Genomic DNA, 21,865 nt, shown 5'->3' with positions numbered 1-21,865 from the left:
GCTTCTCCTGCTTTGTGGTTTTGTTTTGTAGATCTCATCTCTCTCTTCACCGTTCCTCCTGATTGACAGCTGAGCTCAGGTATGAAAACAAACACAGCGCTCCAGCGGCGGCGGGTGAAAAGCGATCCGTAGCTGACTCCCTTTTACGCCCTGTACCCGCTACCGCTACCGCTGCCACTAAACCCTGTGCTGATTTCAACACGGGTTTTAAAGAAAACATAGTATTCGGCAACAATTAAGAGCACTCAAAAACAATTCTGGCCTTCCTCTCAAACTCATGCATCAAATAACCGGATATAATTTCGTTTTTTCAGATAAACAGAGCTTAAAAACTACTTAAAATATAAGAAACATCCAAACTGAAAAAAAAAAAAGATCTGGTATTTGACTTTGTTTACTTGTTTTGTGCAACAGAGTTGGGCAGGTCCGGACGTGTCAGTGTGTTTTAGAAAACAGTCTAAGTGTTCTCAGAGTTTCAGCTTTTTTCCACTCTCTCTCCACCATTGTTCTTCATTCCCTAAGGCAATCAGTTACTTTTGCACCTCCTAAACTCTTTCTTACCACACAGCGCAGTGTCTCGACAGGTTCACAAGGTGAAAATATGTAAAGGTTTTAAAGAACAGCTGCGGAGATTTCAAAAGCAGTGAGAAACTTTATTTTGTTCCAACATAGCTTGGCGGGGACAGTGATTCCCAGCCGATTTATTTATCGAACAAAGATCAAAGGCGGGTTTTTGTAGTGCGATGACAATAGCACAAAGAAATGTGGGTAGAATGCACAATGCCATCGGTTCAGATATGAGAGCAAAAACAGCAAGGCCAAACAGGCAACAGCCTCCTTTTCATCCTCGTGCCATCTTTTATCCAGCACTCTCCTCCATTAATTTCGAGCTGGAGGAACGTGTGGCCTTTGTATTGATTTTTTAACCCGACTATTAATGCGCTCTCTGATTTATCATAACACTTTAGATCTTAATCATAAGTTGTGTGTTTTTTCTCTTTTCCAGCTTGGTGCCTTTGTTTGTGTATTAATTAAGCAGACCTTGTGTGTCTCCAACCCTGAGCTTCCTTTTTAATTGCCCGTATTTACATCAGGCCGACTTCAAACGCAGAGAGAGACATTTTGTAAGGGGGAGCACAAAGGAGGCCTTTGAAATGTCTACAGTCATATGAAATGGCAGGCTAATTAGAAACCTTAGGCTGCCGGTATGATATGAAAAGTAATTCTGTCTGTTTCTCTACAGTCGCCCGCAGCCTCGCTGGAAATCACGACGGAGGCCACTGGTGGGGTATCATCAACGCCTTCTACCTGTTTATACCTTTTAAACATGACCTCACCCAATGCCATTTATCCAACAGAAAAATACCCTGTAATTTAAAAAGATCTCCTTTCAAAAGGCTAAATCTTTCCTCGCCATTTTATTCGCTGCACTTTGATCTACGGTGCCACATAACAGGGACAGGTACAATGAATCTGGTTTACTGAAATGTGATTTACATTTGGGGGTTCATTAAGGTTATTGCCAATGAATGCACTTATTAGAATGTGCGACTGTTTCTTTTTCCCCTCTTCTCCCCCCACCTCCACCCACACACCACAGAGAGTAGGTCTAATCCAATAATTAAAACCAAGGACAAATGTTTTTCATAATTCTAAACAGTGCAGGGATGGAAAAGAGGCTTAACCATTAAGCGAGGGAACAAAAAACAATAACACTTCTCTCCAATGTTATTACCCTTGCAATCTAAATCCAGCTATTAACTGCCTCCTAAACGTCCTCTCCAATAAAAGCGTCCTGAAATACTGATGTTATAACATAGAGGATATTCTAACCGTTATGACACCTGCACCTCACCCAACAAAAAAGGCTGTTATTGAAACACGTGACTGTAAATCAAGAGTCAATGTAAAGCTCTGAGGATATGGGGCAGATTGGTGTCGGCAGGAATGAACGGCAAAACCAAGTGTGCCAGAGAAAGGGAAGAGAAAGAGAGTTAGAGATAGTGAGGGAGGAGTGTGTGGCTGGAGCTGGGCAGAACTAGTGTGTTATCAGAGAACCGGTGCAGTGCCGTCTCCTGCTACATAAACACGTCTCTGTAACAGCCAGTGCTAAGACCTGCTCATGGAATAAAATAAAAAAATAAAAAAAGCATATCCCATGAACACCTTCAGTGGGTAAAAACAGTGTATGGGCCACACTATCTTCCAATACAAACACACCCATGTAATCATCTCCCCTTTTCTCTGTTTATATCAAGCCCACCTTTGCATGTGTGTTCAAACATTATAGAAATGTATTTCACCAGAATACACAGAATTCTGTCTAATTTCCATTCCAGGAGATAAATAACAAAATATAGCTGACATGATGCATATTAAACTCATTTAACAGTCATGCTGAGGAGGAAGATGTTAAAATAAAGATAGGAAAGATAAGAGTGAAGAGTGAACAAAAAAAACGTTCTGCCATATTCTGGCACGTGGACCACACCATTCTTTCTTGATTTGATGGAAACACATTTGTAAGCGTTACCTTTAATTTCTCCTAACAGCTCGCCTGTGTTGAGTCGCTCCATCTTTTCTTTCCAGTCTTTAGAAAGGAGTTTCTCCATGCAGGAGGATTCTGAAACACAGGCGACATCTCAGAATTAAACTGAATGCATATACAAACGAGGAAAGTAAAACCATTTAACTTTCAGGCTGTATTCTATGCTTCTCACATAGTAGATTTAAAGGTGCAGTGTGTAAGATTGACAGCTAGCGGTTTGAAATGGGTACTGCAGTTCAAATTCAAAATATTGGAGAGGGTTGTTTCCCCTGCCCCTCCTCCTCAGACTCAACGCGGGGTTTCCAGATTAAAGACAAGCAACAGGAGCGAGCGCAATTGACAATGGAAGGCAAGGAGATATTCACACTTGCAAGTTGATGAGTGGGCTTGGCTTTTTATGCCGAGGTATTTTAGGTCAGGTAGAATCTGCGATCTCTGACCTAGTTTGTTTGCTGGCTTCGATGGCTGTAATACGCTGTGTTTTCCACCAACTGGCAACCCAGGGGGTCGAAATACTACTGGGTAAATTTAGCCTGGGTGCCAGCCCGAACCCCGCCCACAACATTTTTTGGTTGGGAAGTTCGGTCTGGACTCGATCAGTTGAGGAGTAATTATGCTCGGCTCCCGGAAGGCCGGGCCAATCAAATTGCCAGGGCGGGCTTTAATCGATGATGGACAGATGATCTGCGGTTACGTAATCACCCACGTCACCAAAGAGCGCTTGATTTGAATTAGTTTACAACAAAGAAGACTGCCGCTGGAGAATTGAGATTTCACGAGTTCACACTTGCAAATAAGTCAGATAGAATAAATGCGTATTTTAGATTTCACGAGTTCACACAAATAAGTCAGATGCGTATATGACGTGCTGTCCGAGGAGAGGGCTGTGGGCTCGGTAGCCATACTCCCCCCGGTATTCCTGGTTGTGAGAGAACAAGCCAAGACAAGAGTGAGGATTCGGGGTGGTGGAGGGATGCTGAAAAACTGTCAAGGAGTGTTAGGTAAGTTGACAGAGTGAATATGCTTCCTCATGCTGATATAGGGTAACGTTAGACATGGTATTGTTTGATGACAAGTTGATATTGGATTGATTATTTGTACGTGCTCCTCCCGAACTTTGTTTATGAAACATCATGTGTAGATTCCGCCATCGCGTCTGTTATAGAAGATATCCACAGCGCATTCATTTTAAAAGAGGAACAGAGAGCCGCGACATTTTGTTGGTTGAAAATATGAATGAAGAACATGCGTCATTTACTCCGTTGCTCTGATTGGTTGTAGGTCTATCCAATTGAGTGCAGAGTTTTTTTTTTTTTTTCTGGTTCAGTTGAGATGCCCCATAATCAAAGCCCTATGGAGCAGTATCAGACTCACATTCTGACTAGAATATGAGTATAACGAAGTCAGGCTAGGGTAAATTGGCAGTGGGCGAGATCACACAGACCGAAACAAAAACAGATATTCTGACACGGAACCTATATTTTAAAGTAAAATAACTGGCTGTAGCATTGTTTTTCAGAGAAACAAGAATGTGAACTTAGCATCTCTGCAAACATATGGTATTTTATGCTTATTTTATTAAGTTACATTTAGCACCTTTAATGTTAAAAGGTCAAACTATGAACACAGGTACAGTATAAATACAAAAATACAATATAAATATACTTTATAAATACAATTTATAAAGTACTGCTCTATTTAAAAAAAAATGCAAAAATGTTTACAAATCATATTAGATCGAATTACCACAAACACAGTTTGAGTGAACTTATAGCACAGACAACTGCAGTAAAATATGGCAGTGTGCATTGAAATACTGCACTGAAAATCGAAATACTGCAGTGTGTCTTGAAAATCTCTCAAATCCATAGCTTTGGGTATGACCCACAAACCTTGAGCAACAAAACTATTTGTGCTCATAGAAAAAAAGAGGCATCAAAGACAAAGAAAAAGAAAGAAAGAAAGAAAGAAAGGTGTGTTGAGCAAAATGAAAGAAACTAATTCCTTCTACTTCACAGGATTTTTTTATTTTTTATTTATCAGGTATTACACACACCTGGCTTTCAACAGCCATGATACACGATAACTGTACTGATGGCTGGACCGTGGTAATAAAGTGAAATTCTATTGAGATCAGTAGCTGAGTGCATTACAGTAGAAAAGTGTGTCAGCTCAGTTCATAAAGAGTACTATGTGTGATGTCGAAAGGTCAGAAAAAAAATATTTAAATTCTAAAATAATAAACACAGTGGTTGGTAACTAGATGAAATGCTATAATGCAATATTTTCAAGTTAGGTCAACTACATTCTGTGAAAGTGTCCAGGTGAATTTGTTTCTACCTCAGAGTGTAAAAAGATCTTCTTTATGAAAGGTACTAATTTTATTTAATTTTTTGTATTCAAAGGTACGGAGTTTCTTCAATTCTCAATCGTGCACATACAGAGAGAAATACAAAGACGAACAAGCATATAATATGTAGATAATGTGAGACGTGACCCCTTGTCCGCTGAAGGTCAACCGAAGAGGCTGAAAGAGTGATAAGAACAAGACGCCGCACAAAGAAAGACATTAAAAGGGAAGGTAGACAGGGTGAGATGGGCCCGCTTGACTGGCCCCGCACAGCCGGCAATGATGAAAACAATTAACATTTGTCTGGCAGACAATGAATCAGGAGGAGGAATGGCTGGAATCCGCAGAGCTGCGGCCCCGAGGTCATTGATAAAGAACACACTGCTCACCAGCAAGAGCTTGAAGCTCACAGCCTGGGTCAGCCTGTTCCCACCGCACAATCACACACACAGGACAGAAAAACACCCAGTCAAATGCAGTGGACAGAAAGAAGAGGAATCAGGTGAAGTGTTCAACAGACTCAAACATCAGGCACAGTTTAAAGTGAGAGACAGTATTAATACATCAAGAACAGATCTCTACCTTATCCAAGCTGATGAGCTCTTTGCAGGCCATGACCCCTGAGCAGAGGGGCTGCGGGTCTCATGTTGCCATTGGATGACATCATGGACAGGAAGAGAAGTTTGTTCCCTGTGTGAAAGGCTAAAGGGCACGGGGCTAAAGCAGACATTCTTCCACGCCGCTGGCAGCCCTCCGGCACCGTAAGCCATAGTTAAACCACTCGTGCACACAATGGATCATTTGTGAACACACTTTGCCAAACAAAAGGGCACAATTCATGAGAATGGGAATGACTTTGGCTATTCTGTTGTGTGTGCTTTGTGTCTGCGTGTATTGTAGTCATACAGTATCTTGAGGTACTCCAGGCTATAGAACATTCCGAATGAGTGACATCATCACACTCATGAATGTGGTGTGATGCGATCTTCATCTCATGCCATAAAAATTTATGTTGCAGCTATGCCTCTATTATCGTGAGCACTGCTTTATCTTATTCACTACTTAAAAAAAAAAGAAATAAATATGTAGGCATGTTCCGCCAGAAAAATCACAATGTGAGATATAAAGTCATACTGAGACATTTAAATCACTTTGTGAGATATCAATTAGCAATTGTGAGAAAGCTGCAATTGTTGGAAAATTTGTGCAATTATGAAGTACACTACTGTTCAAAACTTTGTGGCCAGTAAGATATTTTTTTAAGTTTTTGAGTATTTTATGCTTGCCAAGGCTGCATTTATTTGATCAAAAATACAGTAAAATAGTAAAAATATGCTAATTCAGTATCACGTGATCCTTCAGAAATCATTCTAATATGTTGATTTAGTGCTCAGTCACCATTTCTTCTTATCAATGTTGAAAACAGTTGTGCTGCTTAATACTTTTGTGAAAACTGAGAAACCTTTTTCAGGATTCTTTGATGAACAAAGTTCAAAAGAACAGCATTTATTTGAAAGATTTTTTGTAGCAATGATAAAAAGTCTTTACTTTCACTTTTGGTCAATTTAACAAATCCTTGTTGAATTCAATTATTAATAATAATTGTAAAAAGTTGACTAGCCCCAAATTTTGAATGGTATTGTATAATGTTGAAATTGGGAGAAAAATGATCAATTACCAAAAATAAAATATTACCTTATTTTTGTTAAACAAATAAATCTGGGTATATTGGTAAATAGAAATAAAATGCGTGATTTTTTTATATGGCCATAAACATGTTTGACTGCTTGCAGAGAGAGTCCATGTGATGGCCACTGCTGTATTACAGGGCGAGGTTAGATCAAGGGGAGGTCACATTTTCTTTGATTCTCCATTTCCTCTATTTCAGAGGGAACAACAGGACACCTCCGTTTGGGTCATTCTAACATTATTTCTACTTTATTGACTTTCCCAATCCAGGTCTCACAGTTTGTTTCCTTGACCTTATGAGATGCTTTGACCCTGTGTTTTGTGTGTGTGTGATTGGGGTCTTTTGAATAAAAGCGCTTCCTGTCACAACACTCCTGCCCTCAGATAATAACCACATACATACGACACGCATTCCAACATATACATATGAATACCAAATAGCAGTACATTCTTTCCTCTAGGCTGGAGAAAAGAACTGGAAACAGAGAAACTTCCTTTTATGGCACAGGGCCGGGATGGATCTGTCCTGGGGGTTAAAAGGTTTTAGGGAAGACTTTTCCCATATTCCTCCTCTGCGTCTTACACACACACACACACACACCAACACACGGAGCAGTGCACAGATGCTTCTCCAGCACTTGATCATTAAGGAATGCACCAACTGTTGGAGATAATGCGGTGCCAGCTCCCATTCTGCTCCACTCTGCCTCCCCTGAGAGTGGCCGCTCCCTCACTCCTACACACACACACAACATTACAGCTGGAATGTGCCAAAGCTGTCCTCCACAAATTTTTACCTGAGCGAGGTGAGGAATGTCCAGCATTTGAGGATGATGGACCGAAGACGCTTGCAAAAAGCAACCTGTCCACAACTGTCTGAAACTATATGGCTCTTTCTGCATTTTCATGCAAGGATACTTTAGGAAAACAAGCAGTTAATGAGACAGACGTCTGGAGTTTTTCAAAGTACCCTTATAAAGCTAGAACATTTGAAAGGAATTTGGATTAATAATAAGGGGATATTTTTTGCACAATTTCCCAAGTTGCATTCCATCTTCTCCGGAGAGAGCACTAATGCCAATGGAAACACTGCTTAACATCTGGATAATACTTAAATGTCATACTAACATATTACCGATGTAAAGAAACAAAAGTGGACCATTCATTTTGAAAAATCAAACAAAGCTTCAGCCACATCCATTCATCTCTCAGCACTGCTGCTACTTCAAATGAGAAACGCAGCACAGCTCATTGAACAAGGTACATTTCCTTCCCACATTTGCATTCGGATTTCAAAATACAAAGAGTTCAGAGACAGTCTGACATTTATAGACTCTGAAAACTGAGGAGGAAGTGTGGAAAAGACTTGTACTTGTCTGTAAAGGCCTGTCAGAGGCCTAGAATGAGCAGATAAATAAAGCAAGCACTGACTTTATTGTCGTTATCCCACGAGACCCCCAAAAATCTCCTCATGCCCTCTCTCCTCTCGGATAAAGCGTGGCGTGGCTCAAGGGATAACAATTCAGCCCAGATGAGATTGGAATGAAAACAATAGCCCATATCTGTATCCTTTTTGCATTTTCCCAGGGTTCCCCCATCTCAACAGACGGCTTAGCCCCTGCCACAACGGACCCAGAGCAGCTTTCTCGGCCCTTGCCCGTCCCACTGATATGACATGGCACGGGCACTGGGGAGAGGGCTTGGAGGACGACCCACTGATCTAGAACCTCCTGGGAACTAATTCTAAGAGACGAGAAGAAGAGACAATGAAGAGAGAGAAACAGAGAGACTTGTCTCAGTGCGTGTGTTGACGCTCGGGAGACTATCCCTGTCAAAACACCAGGATTAGAAGGCAGCACACTCGGGCAGAATAAATAGCATGTCACAATCCCTTTTCTGGCCCGATAAAGCCAAAGCCCCTACTCTATGAAAGTGCCATTATAGTTGTAAAGTCAGAGAGACTTACTGATCTCAGTGCAGGAATGGGCATTTGAAGAGATGTGACAACCTTCCAGTGATTCCTTGACATAATGGATGAACTACACCTGGCCCCTGCGTATCTAACCACTCATCTACGATCCGATCTCGCCAGCTCAGTTTTCTGCCAGAGAAATCTTGCTCTTCTTCACAAAGCAGCTCAATTAAGACACCTACAGCAAAGATCCGCTGACAAGATTACGCCGATGGTCTTAAACAGATGAGAAGGAAGAGCAGCGCTCATAAATCTCAGCAAAGATTCAGTGTAAACAGTTTTCATCACCACATGGAACACAGAGCCAAAATTGCATGTCTAACAAAAACCATAACAGTGGAAAAGTAAAACACAGGTAACATTTGGCACTGACATGTCATACTTAACCATTATAAAATTCACAATATTAAAATTTGACTGTATTTTTTAATCAAATAAATACAGCCTTGATGAGCATAAGAAACTTTTAATTAAACAAATGACAAAATATTGCAGATGCCAAACTTTCAGACAGCAGTGTATAATATATCATATTATATGATTTAAACTATTATTTTAAATTATGATTTTTAAGATATGATTTTAACATTAATACATAGTGCTCAAGTCAACATTTTACAATTTCAATAATCTTTGGAATAATGTCAACTTTACAGTACAGAAATTTAAGTGACACTAATTTCTCTAGTCTAACAGCCTTAGAACATTCAAGCTAAATAAATGTAATGCAGTTACTGTCATTAATGACCTCCACGGCTATGTACAGTATGTGAGATGAAGCTGTGTCATGTCCCTGAAGATGCAGTTGTGCTGAGCGGAGAGGGTGTACCCCCATCCCGACAAGCCCTGCCCTGTGGCAGACAGCCAGAACATCTGCCAGCACCCCCAGGTCTCACACCGCCACTGTAATCCCCTCCACAGGAAGCTGCTCTTCCCCCAATCAATCCTTACACTTGAGAAACGAGAGAGAGAGAGACTCTCTACTGAAACACTCCACTTCACAGTATCATTACAGCTGTCCTCAGTGAACTGCCCTATTGTCCCTGTGCTGACTATTGTCAATTGTCCACCCAACACTGCATCCTTAATCTGACTTTCAATGAACTGTAGCTACAGTACATTATGTCTCTTCCTCTCAATAAACCTCGAAAAACGTCACTATTGTGCTCAGAATCTCCTCTCAGAGGAAGGAGGAGACAGACCTCCCCCTTCGGTCCAGCATTTGAGCGGCCCACTCCTCAGGGAAAACAGGGAATTACCAAATCGATGATCAACTGACAATGACGATATAAATTTCCCAGGCTTTCTTCTGAACGCGCCATCTAATGATGGAGAAAGCCGAGGAACCATTCCCAGTTAAAATGGAAAGAGAGAGAGAGAGAGAGAGAGAGAGAGAAGGAAAGTAGAAGAAGGCCCAAGTGAGGTATTATGGTTCCACTTGAAGCCACCCAGGTTGAAGGGCACTCCCATTGCAAGTGTCGCAGTTAGGTTAATAATTATACTCGAAGCACTCTCATTTCTAATAATGTTATGAGAGAAAAGGCTTGAGCAAAAAAGAAAAGTAGTCAAGCAGCCAAGGTCAAGAGAATATTGAGAGTTTCATGCAATTTAGAGGGGAAAACAAGTTATTCCAGGCATTCTCCTTGGCTCCCGGAGGAAAAAACATTGTCCCCTCTCTGAAATCAAATCTCAAGGCTTCTCTTGCACTGGATTCGTTTGTTACAATAGAGATGCTGCAGTCAATAGAAAACCAAAAACGTACTCTCTCATCCTATTTCTCTCCATCTCCTTAGAAAAACAAACTGGAGTCACAAGCTATGCACACACGCGAGCGCAAGCGTGCACAGAACACTGAGGGAAAATCTTCTGAATGTCTTAATCACAGAGCCACTAAAACAAGACTCCATCATCACACAAAATAAGAGTATAATAATTACAAGAGGCAGACAGGAAAGTGAAACGGCATAAGAAAACATGTTTTGTCGTTCCCGTCGTTAGTTCCAGAGACAACAGCTGTTAGCTGGGGCGGCGGCAAATGCTCCTGAAGTCTCCATAATCACGCCGTTATTGAAGTGAGGACAAAAAGGGCACTAATTGCAAGGGAGCAATCTAAACGTAATAGGTTACACACCCAGGCGATGGCGCACAATGCTAACAGCTAAAAAGAAGAGTCGGGTTGAAAAAAAACATAAAAAAATCACGACAGAGAGAAAACATGCACGCACACGCACAACACTGTATAACAGTAGCGTTTCCCTCATTTTCTGCCAATTACCTTCTTTCCCTGTCAACAGTTTTAATAACCTCGATCATTTCCACAAGCCCCTTTTTTCTTTTTTGCATGCTTTTTTTGCTTCGGTTAAATAATTTCGGTTCTTTAATATGCAAATGCACCCATTGGCATGCATGGGTGAAGAGGCTTCAGCTCCTTGAGATGTGTCAGTATATTGTCGAGCACCTGCACCTCGGGGAAGGCTTGATTTAATTGACACCTAATACTATTCATTATTCCACTTAGTGAGCATCTCTGCTAGTCACCTGTAGGCTGCTCGAACACCGTGCTGCCATTTCCTCCTGTCGACAGCTGCTGTAAATAGACTGACTAACCTTAGTAACTCCTTTTAATAGTATTATTTATTTATAACTGATACTAATTATAATATAAAATACTGTAATGTTTAAATGTTTTGAATATACATATATTAGAAAATACATTAAGATTAAAATTTTTATATTATAACATTTTTAAATAATACACATTGTTTATTTCACTATTTTTAAGAGCATTGTTTTTTGGTTAATAAAAGCTATTTGGATTATGTGGTGTTATGGAGGCTGTAATGCAATTACGAGGAAACCGATTCTGCTATAAAAAGACTATGGTAAAAATAGTGGATGGCTGTAGTGTCATTGTCTTTATTTGGCAGAGCTGAGGTGCTAATCTCAGCGCTGACCCCGTCGTCCCAGCCAATCGCACAATTCCTGACCTATCTAAACAGGACACGTGTCTATCAAGCACACATGAATTAACCACTCCCAAGAGGCTTCACCTCTTGAGCAGGGCAGCACATGACCTCCTCTTCAATCCATTTTACTGCAGGACTCGGCACTAATCAGGGTTGAATTATTAAAGTGAGCAGCCACCGATGATCAATTCACACTGGCCAGGCCTTCCATGACAAGGTACTTTTTCAGCACTAATGACACAAGAGAAATTCTATCGGACAATGAAAGACGTACAGGGAAATAGATCATGCTGATTAGTAACGTGAATGGGAGAGATAAAGTTGAAATATGTGAAATAGAAGAAATAAAGAGTTCAAGTTCAATCAAAGCTGTGGATAAAAACTATTTTCATGGCATGTTTGCACTGGGAAGACACCATGCCAGATACCATCACCCTAAGAAGGAGAGGAATTCTGGGCAGCATATACAAGAAGAAAACTGAATAATAAATATTGGTGAAGACAGCAAGACACTAGCAGAGGGTCAGCATCTTCCGAAGGAAAGCCGTCCAAATGAAAGCTTGGGCAAGCGATTAAAACACCCCCCTGGAGCCTCCCTTCCTCTGACAGGAGGAGGAGAACGAGAAGAAATTAAAGCAAAGTTGAAAAAGAGATTTCTAGAGAGAGAAGTACAACTCAAGGAACCTACAGATTGAGAAGAGGAGGGAGATATTAGGAGGGAGGAAAGGGGGGGGGGGGGGGGGGCACAAGAAAAAAACGTGGGGGGTGGGGGGGTGGATGGGAATCCAATCAGAACTTAGTGTAGAGAGATCAGGAGCCAAGATAAGCCCATACTTCGAGCCCCCAAAACTGCAATCTCCTCTTAAGCTGGAGAGTGGCAGCTGGCAGAACAGCTGGTGAATAGGATTAATGTCAGAAGAATGAAATAAAACTCAACATATGTCCGAGCCTGAGGTGTTGGGACTGCACGTGATTGTGCCCCGATGGATGCCATGTGTGCAGCTGGAAGGAGCTGCGCCGGAGCTCGGCTGCGCTGCCTTCCCCACAAGGTCACTTTTAAGAAAACTAGGACCATTTAATGCTTGGATAGCAAAATGAACTTTCTCTCCCCTGTCCTCTTTAGCCTCCTCTCAGGCTGAGTGAGCCCTCAGAGGCGGCCCACCCCGACTGCTCCGCTCCTGCCTGCTGCTGCTGCTGCTCATTACGGTTCACTCACAACAAGAAACATCTTCAGCAAACACGGAGGAAAAAAACTCATTTAGCCAATGAACTTTTTCTGAATAGGTCGGGATGAGAATGACAACGAAAAGTAATAAAGATGTCCTCAAGAGTTTCAATATCTGACATTGTCAGGCACTTATAACACAATTAAAATGATCAGTCTAAATGCATCCCTCTAAAAAAAACAAAGATCATCCTCCTTATCAGGAAAAACAACACACGCAAATTTAGTCTAATTCGTGAGATCCTGCTGTAACATGATTTTAAAAATATATAATAATAAATAAAAATAAATAATAATGATGATGATGTTGGAAAATATTGAAAAAAGAATGCTAAAAAAAAGCATTTTCTCAGAACTGCCTCTCATTTAAGATATACACTTACAAGATATACACAAAAAAATAAACTCTCATATTTAATAACTTAGTCTGTCGCCTTATTGTGTCCCTTCTTGTCCCTTGTCTATTGTGTAAAATCTTTGTTATATGTTTATTTAATTTATATTTGTCTAAGTGTATTTATTCCTCTACAAGCAAAATAAATTCCTCATCCATTTCTACAACATTCTGATGCTTCTCGAGGGCTAGGATTTTGTAAACTGGACTGTAATGAATGTTTCATTCTTTTATTGAAAAGTAAATAAATTAAAGATAAAAATACACAAAAAAAAACTGTATCTTGAAATGCAGCTGAAAGGATTGAGCACATGTGAAGGTACGAAATAAGAAGAGATATACGGATTTAATCTTAATTTATAAATTCCATTTCATGTCGGTAATCATTAGAGCCCACATACTGTAATAAATTATAACAATTTCACACAAGAAATAAATTACTGGGTACCTTGCAGAGGAGCCATTTTTTATGCTGGCTACCCTGCAATCTAACTGTCAGATATAAACCCTTCTGCTAATCAATGCTTCAAAACATTCACTTTTATTCGTCTACGTTGAATTAATAAAAATGTGTGAATAATGTCGCTTACTGTGATCATTTCAGCTCAGAGTGATTTAGTAAATTAATGGGTGCTACGGACAAAAAGAAACTGATAGGATCCACATGAATAGATTAAAATTTGCTGTGAAGCCAACTGTCTTGGGTCGTCTCTGAAACTTTATTTCATCTTAAATGCCAGAGCAACTTGGACGTGCTTGAGAGGTTCTCCCCACAATATACGCAGAGTTAAAACGTGGCGTCAAGAAGATAATGGGATGCTAAAATTAAAATAGAAGACACATCAACCATAAAAAAAATGAAAAAAAATACAGCTCAGTTTATATGCACTCTTTGGGTAAAGTAATTGACAGAGTGTTTTATTTCCTGAAGTCTAAGTTTTAATATATAAGGAAAAATTTCAGGAAAGAATTAAAATTGATGATCTTTAGTAAACTAGGTATGTGGTAAAACGAACTAGTGCTTTACAGCCACAAGTGAACTGTTTTACAGTAATAAACAGTACTGTATGAGTGCATGAGGGCATTAAAAAGGGAAATTTAAAAGGAGGCATCTTCGTTCTTTGTAAAACTCGCTTGACTAATTAAGGAAGCATATTTTCCACCACTGCCACTGACATTCTCTGTTTTTATGAGGCAACAATTAAAAATGTTTATGGTACCGTGGAGCACACTCTGTTTACCAGCATGTCAGAGTTCAGTGCTTATGCACACGGGCCCAAAAGGTCACTATTTTTAGCCACCGACCTCCATTCTCTCGCGCACACACACACACACGCACGCACATGCAGTTATCGTGTAACTGCACACTCTTGCTACATCACAGACCACCAGTGACTGCCGGGTTCAGCCCACACAGCAGAACAGAGCAATACAATCCACCTATGGAGTACCACTGAACAATACAGACGAAATCTGACCAGTACTTCCCATTATCAGCAGAAGGACGCCGTGAGAAGTATCTGTCAATTTAACAGTGGCTGAAAGTTAGTTGTTGTTTTTTTGTCCGTTGATATCCGAGCATGTATAAGGAGAGACTGTGATGAGACGGTGCAGTTACCGGTAACCATAGTACTTCAAAAGGTTAAGAATTTAAATTCCTCTCAAGTCTACTTACCGGTCTACAACTAACACACTCAACATTGTTTCCTGCGTGGTTGTGCAACAATGGCCACGGTATTTTCTTTCAAATCGACCCGTTTCTTTTTCTCTCTGCTGTGGAGTCATATCCACCACAGCATGCTGTGAGAGGATGGAAAACGCTGCCATTTCACATGGAGCTGAGCTCATTTCTTTATCACCTCTCAAGAATGGGGAAAAGAAAGTGTGTGTGATATGGAGAGACAAAGAACAATATATACGGGGGGAAAAATACGGCATACAACACCAGACCCAGACCACTATGGAGAAGGAATCCTCAGGCAGGGCACTCTGGGAAATTAAAGGAGTGAGAAAAGCGTCCCTCACTACCCAAATCACAAATTTAAGTAGATGGAATTTTATGGGGGAAAAAAACTTTTTCCCTCCCCGCAAAACCATTAATTAGAATTAAAACTCATTCCTTTAAGCTATCATTGGAACTTCATGACATGTAATGGATGACAGGGTCCTAAAACGTATTAACCACTCGACCTACACAGACTTTAAAATTATATGGGGGCCACTCCCAATGAGAGATGGTGTTCAGCGAATAATTACGATGATCCGAGCCGCAACGTTCGCTGAGCAATAAAACATGTTTCTATCTGTTTTTTCTGACATCCCATCTCATCCCCTTGCACCTTATTGAACAAAGAGAGAGCAAGAGAGAGAAAGACACGAGGAGACAGACAAGGCGTAAACGGTTTTGTCGTGTACAGCACTCAGAAACATATCGGGTCGATGTGTATCGTTCATTTTTTAAAGGGATAGTTCACCCAATTTAAAAAAAAAGGTTCCAACCTTGTATGATTTTCTTCTACTAAATACAAAAGAAGATTTTTTTTTTTTTTCAATGACGTCAATGTGGTCCAAAATAACACTAGACCCCACCGACGTTCATTATAAAGACAAAAAAGTCAGATAAAAGGAAGTCATACAGGTTTGGAAAGATGTGAGGGTGAATAAATGATGACAGAATTCTTGGATTCATATTTGGGTGAACGATCCCTTTAATTTTTTGAAGAAGGAAAGCAACATGTGTATGTTAGCTGTTGTGTCTGTGAATTTTAGAAAGGGTGGCGGTATTAGCAACCATATGGAGCTGACGTAGCTGGGTCTTATAAAACAAGTCTTGCTATGTGGCCTGAAATCATTAGCTGGGCACATCGGCCCGTCTGTGGCTACGGTGTGAGTTACATTGACACTATTTTGATCCTAGTCAGATGACACCAGCTCTTTTGTCCAGTTATGTGCAGTCAATGCCTGCGAACTGAGCACGAGGCGGGTGGTGGTGATCTCACACTCATATAGCGCAAATGCAACACACGCTTTACAGGTTAAGCCCAGCTCATCTCGATCTGACCGCTTTTAATCTACATAAAGGGTCCTGCTTTTTCCACCGGCAGTGCTCGGCTGCGCAGTGACAGATTTAAGGCTAATTAATGGGGTGGTCCTCTTTTCTCAGGCATCAGCATTTTGCTTTTCTCACTGTGCTAATCCAAATACCAAGAGGGGAACATAAAGATGCTTGCTCATTAAAACCACTCGTTCCAGTACTGCTTTACACATATACCACTATTCCAACACCGCTGTTAAACAAGAGCAGGACTCAACGCCGGCCCCATCAACACTGTTGCTTGGGACAACACTCATAACTTTCATCTCATCATATTGCAGTGGCCCCAAAAATGTTTATACACTTTAGCCACATTTAAAAATGTATGAATGTCATTACATTAAATAAAAAAAGAGATAAATAAATAAATAAAGAGGTTTGAGATTATGTAAATAAATTAGTACTTTTTCACAAACATTTTTTGGGGGGTTTAAACTATATACATATTCTGTTCAAAATGAAGATGAAAAGTATTTGGACACTTACTTTGCGGCTAACAGATGTTAATGGAAGGTGTCCATATAGTGAATGTCATGGACATCACTTGAGGTTACTCAGCTAGGACAGCTTTGAACTTGAGGAGAACTGACCTCATATATCCACTAAAATCATCTTCAGTCTTTTTGGTGAATTGAAAAAACATAATTGACAAAATTGACCAAAAAAAATAAGAAAAAAAGGTCAGTTGTTACTTCTTTGCAGATGCCACTTGGGATTGATATTTATTAACTAATGTTGTGAGATTCAGACATTTTAAGAGTGACTTTCACGTCCAAAGGTATATATATTTTTTGGGACCACAGTATATTTAGGGATTATAGTAAATACAATTATGCTTAAATAAACATAACAAAATGCAAATTAAAAGTATTTGGAATCTTGTCTCCAAATAAAACAGATTAAAAACAAATCAGAAAAAAAACTGAGAAATGACACAAAAATACCTTTATTTGCATAATGTGTTATATTTATAATAATGTAAATATAGGTTTTTTTTTATTGTTTTTTTTTTAAACATGCATCAGTGTACACTTAATTAAATAGTGTCAAGGTAATGTTAATGTGATGAATACATTAAGGTATATGAAAAACAGTGTAGGAAAGTCTCGTTCACGGCTGAGGGGGACGTACCTATAGTGAGAGAGGGGGGACAAATGGAGCTCTGTTCAGGAGTCCTGGCTGTGATTTGTCTCCCTGAAACACCCGTTTCCTCCTATCAGGAGAGCCTCAGCTCAATGACAGAGACCAGCACAATGGAAGCGTTGTGCTTGATCCCACACAAGAGGGACAGAGTCAACAGCTGAGCTCGAGAGAGAAGATGGCTCCTGGAATGCTCTTCAGCAGTTGCTACTGTTGACTAATGGGAATCTGAGAAGAGGGAAGGTGATATGGACGCAGAGAATGGCACAGTGAGGCAGAAGCAGCTGCTTGTTTTGTCATCTGAAAGAGGAGCACTCTATTTGGAGCAGGGACAGAGTTTTGGAGGTCCTCACTAGGCAGTCAGGAGGGGAACGATTTGTCTCTCCTGTCACACGCTCCTCCGGGAAGTGTGTTTGTATTATGGATGTTTGATATGAAGCATACAGGCTGCGGAGGGTTTTGATATGGATTGAACAGAGCTGCCAGAATCTGTTTGTATCAGTCTATCTTCCTTTTTTTTTTTTTTTTTTTTGCTGAAGGCTTGTCAGTAGCGTCTCTCTCTCTCTTTCTAAGGGGAAAGACAGGAGGAGTAGGTGCTATCATTTTTGTCCACAGAGTGGCAGAATGTCCGCAACGTAAAAAAATAAAAATACAAATATATTTAATGTCTGCCTTGCAGGGTGACAAGAGAGATGACTGGCAAGGAGTGGAGGGAGCAGGAAGACAAGCTTTTGATCATGTGTCCTAACAAGCCATTCCAGCTCATGTCAGCTCAGCCCCAGTAGAATTGCATTATCTATTCAAACAAAAGTGATGGGCCAGATCTTGCTCTTTACTGAGCTACCAACTCACCCGCACTCTAGCTTACCTGCCAACTCTCGAGATCCACACATAACCCTGAAGATTAACTAACATATTTAGACACGTGTACAAGCACACTTGGATTAATCAAACCCATAGGCTTTCATTCAGGCAGCTCGGTCGAAGATAGATGACAGAGTGCAAGAGGCGAGAAAACTTCCAACGACTGATGTTTGGCCCAGTGTACTCTGCCCGAGGGATCGGTGGACTAACATAACAGAGTGATGGAACGTTGTGTTTGAAGTACGCTTCCAGATCTCAGGTTCGGACCGAAAACTGGCCAAGAAATTAAAAAGATCGACCTTATTGTATATGCATAAAGTCTAGGGCCGGTGCCATACATCATTATAACAAAGATTGTTATTAATTAGGTGGAATAGAAATCAGAAGTGGGCAGCCTGGAGAGCAAAGCTAGCCCCTCAGCTATTTCAACAAGAACCCTTTCAAGAGGGTCATAAAAATGCAACCGAAATGGCATGCGGTAAAACAGCTTTCTGCACTCAATTCTCCCGCTGCCCAAACCCATCAATCTCTCGATCTCGATGGGGAAAAGGCTCATGCTGCCTGGAGATATTGGGCTGGATGTTGAAGAAAAGAAAAAAAAAAAGGACAGATTTCAGTTAGAAATGTATAAATACAGGGGAGGGTGATAGGTTCCTAAAAATGCCTTCGCAAACATACTTCAACAGAAAAACAAGTGCCTCAAAGGAGATTTTGAGGACAGATAGCCCCCATTGAGCAGATCAGGAAGGTAACACACACACACACACACACACAGCTGTTATTTAAATGCACACCGGTGCTCACCTGCTGCTGAAATGGCTGAGGTCTGCAGGGGGGTGGGGGGCCTCTAGAAATATCCCTCTGCCCCAGAGATCAGGCTTTACGTGGGATGGAGGCACAGAAGAATCTGCCCCCCACCCCTGCTAAACTCATTAACTCAATACACAAAGTTCCAGGTGTATTGAGTCGTTCGCTAACCTCGACTCTCCTCTGGCCCCTCAGAGGGCTCAGGGTTACCAGCCAAGAGAAAGTCCTCATCCATGCCACATTAGCAACTGTTCCTGTTGTCACCTAGGTCACTCCTGAGGGTGTAAATCACTCCTTTTCAGAAAGTGCCTCTTCTACACCTGTTGGCTCTGACATATTTCTGAACATGGCTAACAACCTTGCCTTTTCACTTTTACAAGGGGAAAGAGTGCAAGGGTGCATAAGGTTGAGCAACTGTGTAGGGACACTGACACAAGAAACACTTTTTTATGATGGTTTTTGGTTTTTAACCAATCTATGAGGATTATGAGTACAAATCCTGGCAAAAAGCTTCTCTTTTTTTATTTATTTTTTTAAACAAGGTAAAACTCGTACTTTAAAAATTTTGTAACAGATTGCGAACTGCAGAATTGATTTGTTTGCGGTTTAACGCTCCAAATATCTGATTTTTAGCAGCATGTTTAGACACTGCCAATTCTCTCTTGCCAACTTAATTTATCTTACTTACTTAATCTTTATTTTATTTTATTTTATTTTATTTTATTTTATTTTATTTTATTTTATTTTATTTTATTTTATTTTATTTTATTTTATAAATAAGAAAAAATAAGTTGCCTGCATAACAGCGTGTGTGGTCTTCAGCAGAAGAGGTGCACACTGACAGGATGTCATAGAGGAATGACAGGCTGTGGATGGTCTATTTTTCAGACACCAATCTGAACTCCTGCCACTGAACTGCCTGCAAAATGTAATTCTGGCATTCAGACGAACAGGGCTCTAAGTGTGGATTAGCAGCAAACAAGCTATTACCAGCAGCCATGGCCAATCCTGCCAATACAAGACTGCTGACTAAGTTGGCAGAGCCAGTGGTTCACTGGTGCCCAAACTAGAGCAGTAGGCAGAATGCCTTCTTGACTAGGTGTGGATGCTTCTATCTTTCTGTCTGCTACAAAGTGATGTGGGAATGTTAAAGTAAAAAGAAAACTTAGGATGTGCCGATATTAAAATTCTGTCCACTACAGATAGGCCAAGAATGATTTTTGTCATGGCCGATTACATGGATGTTTTCAAAATGCTGTAATATTTTGCCAAAAAATAAAATAAAATAAAATAAAATAAAATAAAATAAAATAAAATAAAATAAAATAAAATAAAATAAAATAAAATAAAATAAAATAAAATAAAGATTAAGTAAGTAAGATAAATTAAGTTGGCAAGAGAGAATTAGCAGTGTCTAAACATGCTGCTAAAAATCAGATATTTGGAGCGTTAAACCGCAAACAAATCAATTCAAGGTTGAATAAGGGTAAGAGCAGTTCATTGAAATGGAGGTTGAAGAATCACTCCACTAAAAAAGGAGTGTTCATAAAACCGTCGAAAAAAATTCCACATAACAGCAACAATGAAAACAACCTTACAGCAGAGGATTCATATATCAACGATCATTACTTAAGTACATTTCATAAAAAGGGCCTTAATTGCTTGTGAATATCAGACAAGGTCATCTTGAATAATGGACACTTTTCCTCCTGTCCAGTTTATTTTTCTTTCTTTATATTTAGATTTTTTTCCTCTTTAAGGATTATAAACAATGAAAAAGCACCATCCGAGAGCTCTCTATAAATAATGTTTTACAATACCAATTACAGAAATTCCAAAGACCTCTGTGGATGAGGAGGTTCATGTGGCACTTTTACAGCGAAGGTGACTATTCAGCTTAATGCAGTCCTCTAGGCAGGATATTTTCATTCATTAGAGCGGTCACAAGCACTTAAGGCACTTTAAGGATTGTTAGTGAGAGGAGAGATGGAGATGACAGTCCGGTTTCACTGACTTGCGGTATGGTTCTAATAGGTCTGATTGAATTTGAGAGCGGTTGACTTCTAGGGCCCTGGTGCACATTCAATTAAGTGTGTGTAAAGACGGGTATGAAGTACAGTGTGCGTCTATATGAAATGCAACCTTTCAAGTATGTCTGAATCTATCTCTCCTTGACTGAAATCAAAAATCAATCAAATTGTGCTGCCTACACAATGCCATTCCCAAAGAAGAAAAGCTTAAGACCAAAAGCAATCACGAGAGCCAAGGTTTTTTTTTTATTTAACAGTGTTCAAACAAAAGAATGGAAACACCGGTAGTTTTATTTTCTGCTACTGCAAGTTTGTTAACTTTGACCTTCAAATTTAAGATTGCTTGGTTGGCAATGTTACACCAAAGTTAAGGAGATTACTTGTTTACTTTTTATTACTTGTTATTGATATTTATAATTTATGGTTTTATTTTGAAAAAAAGCGTTTATTCATTTCCTGTTGCACATATTCGTTGTGAGGTTAAAGCCTACCCCGCTACTATATATTATGCAAAATGGACTACATCAAATGGGTAATATGTCCAAATGTGCAGTATTTAAAAACAGTAAGAGAACAATAATCGGTTGACTTACTATATCAATTGTCTATCAAACACAGTAGATGATTTCGGGCACAGTTCTAGTGTGACCGCACCTTAAGCAGGGTAAGCTAATGAAAGGTTACAGTTGTTCCCTTAATAACAGGCTGAGATGAGCAATATTTTTAGCTTGTCCATTCTTTGCCTCACATAACATAACGACATGCTTTGTCGTTAAGACAACACAT

General features: G+C 40.0%; 1 protein-coding gene across 26 annotated transcripts in view; it reads right to left on the bottom strand.

Moving 5' to 3' along the window:
* sox6 (SRY-box transcription factor 6) overlaps nucleotides 1-21,865 on the bottom strand; it is a 147,454-nt gene that overhangs the window by 69,008 nt on the left and 56,581 nt on the right. For 24 of the 26 annotated variants that reach the window (XM_084404590.1, XM_084404583.1, XM_084404586.1 and 21 more), the window contains one exon: nucleotides 2,534-2,623. The exons of the other annotated variants lie outside the window; for them this stretch is intronic. In XM_084404590.1, the coding sequence (XP_084260716.1) occupies nucleotides 2,534-2,623 (90 nt within the window). The remainder of the gene's footprint in view (nucleotides 1-2,533; nucleotides 2,624-21,865) is intronic. 26 annotated transcript variants of the gene reach the window in all.

This window comes from Rutilus rutilus, assembly GCF_951802725.1.
Source record: "Rutilus rutilus genome assembly, chromosome: 3".
NCBI classification, from domain to species: domain Eukaryota; kingdom Metazoa; phylum Chordata; class Actinopteri; order Cypriniformes; family Leuciscidae; genus Rutilus; species Rutilus rutilus.
This window is presented reverse-complemented; position numbering and strand designations above follow the sequence as displayed.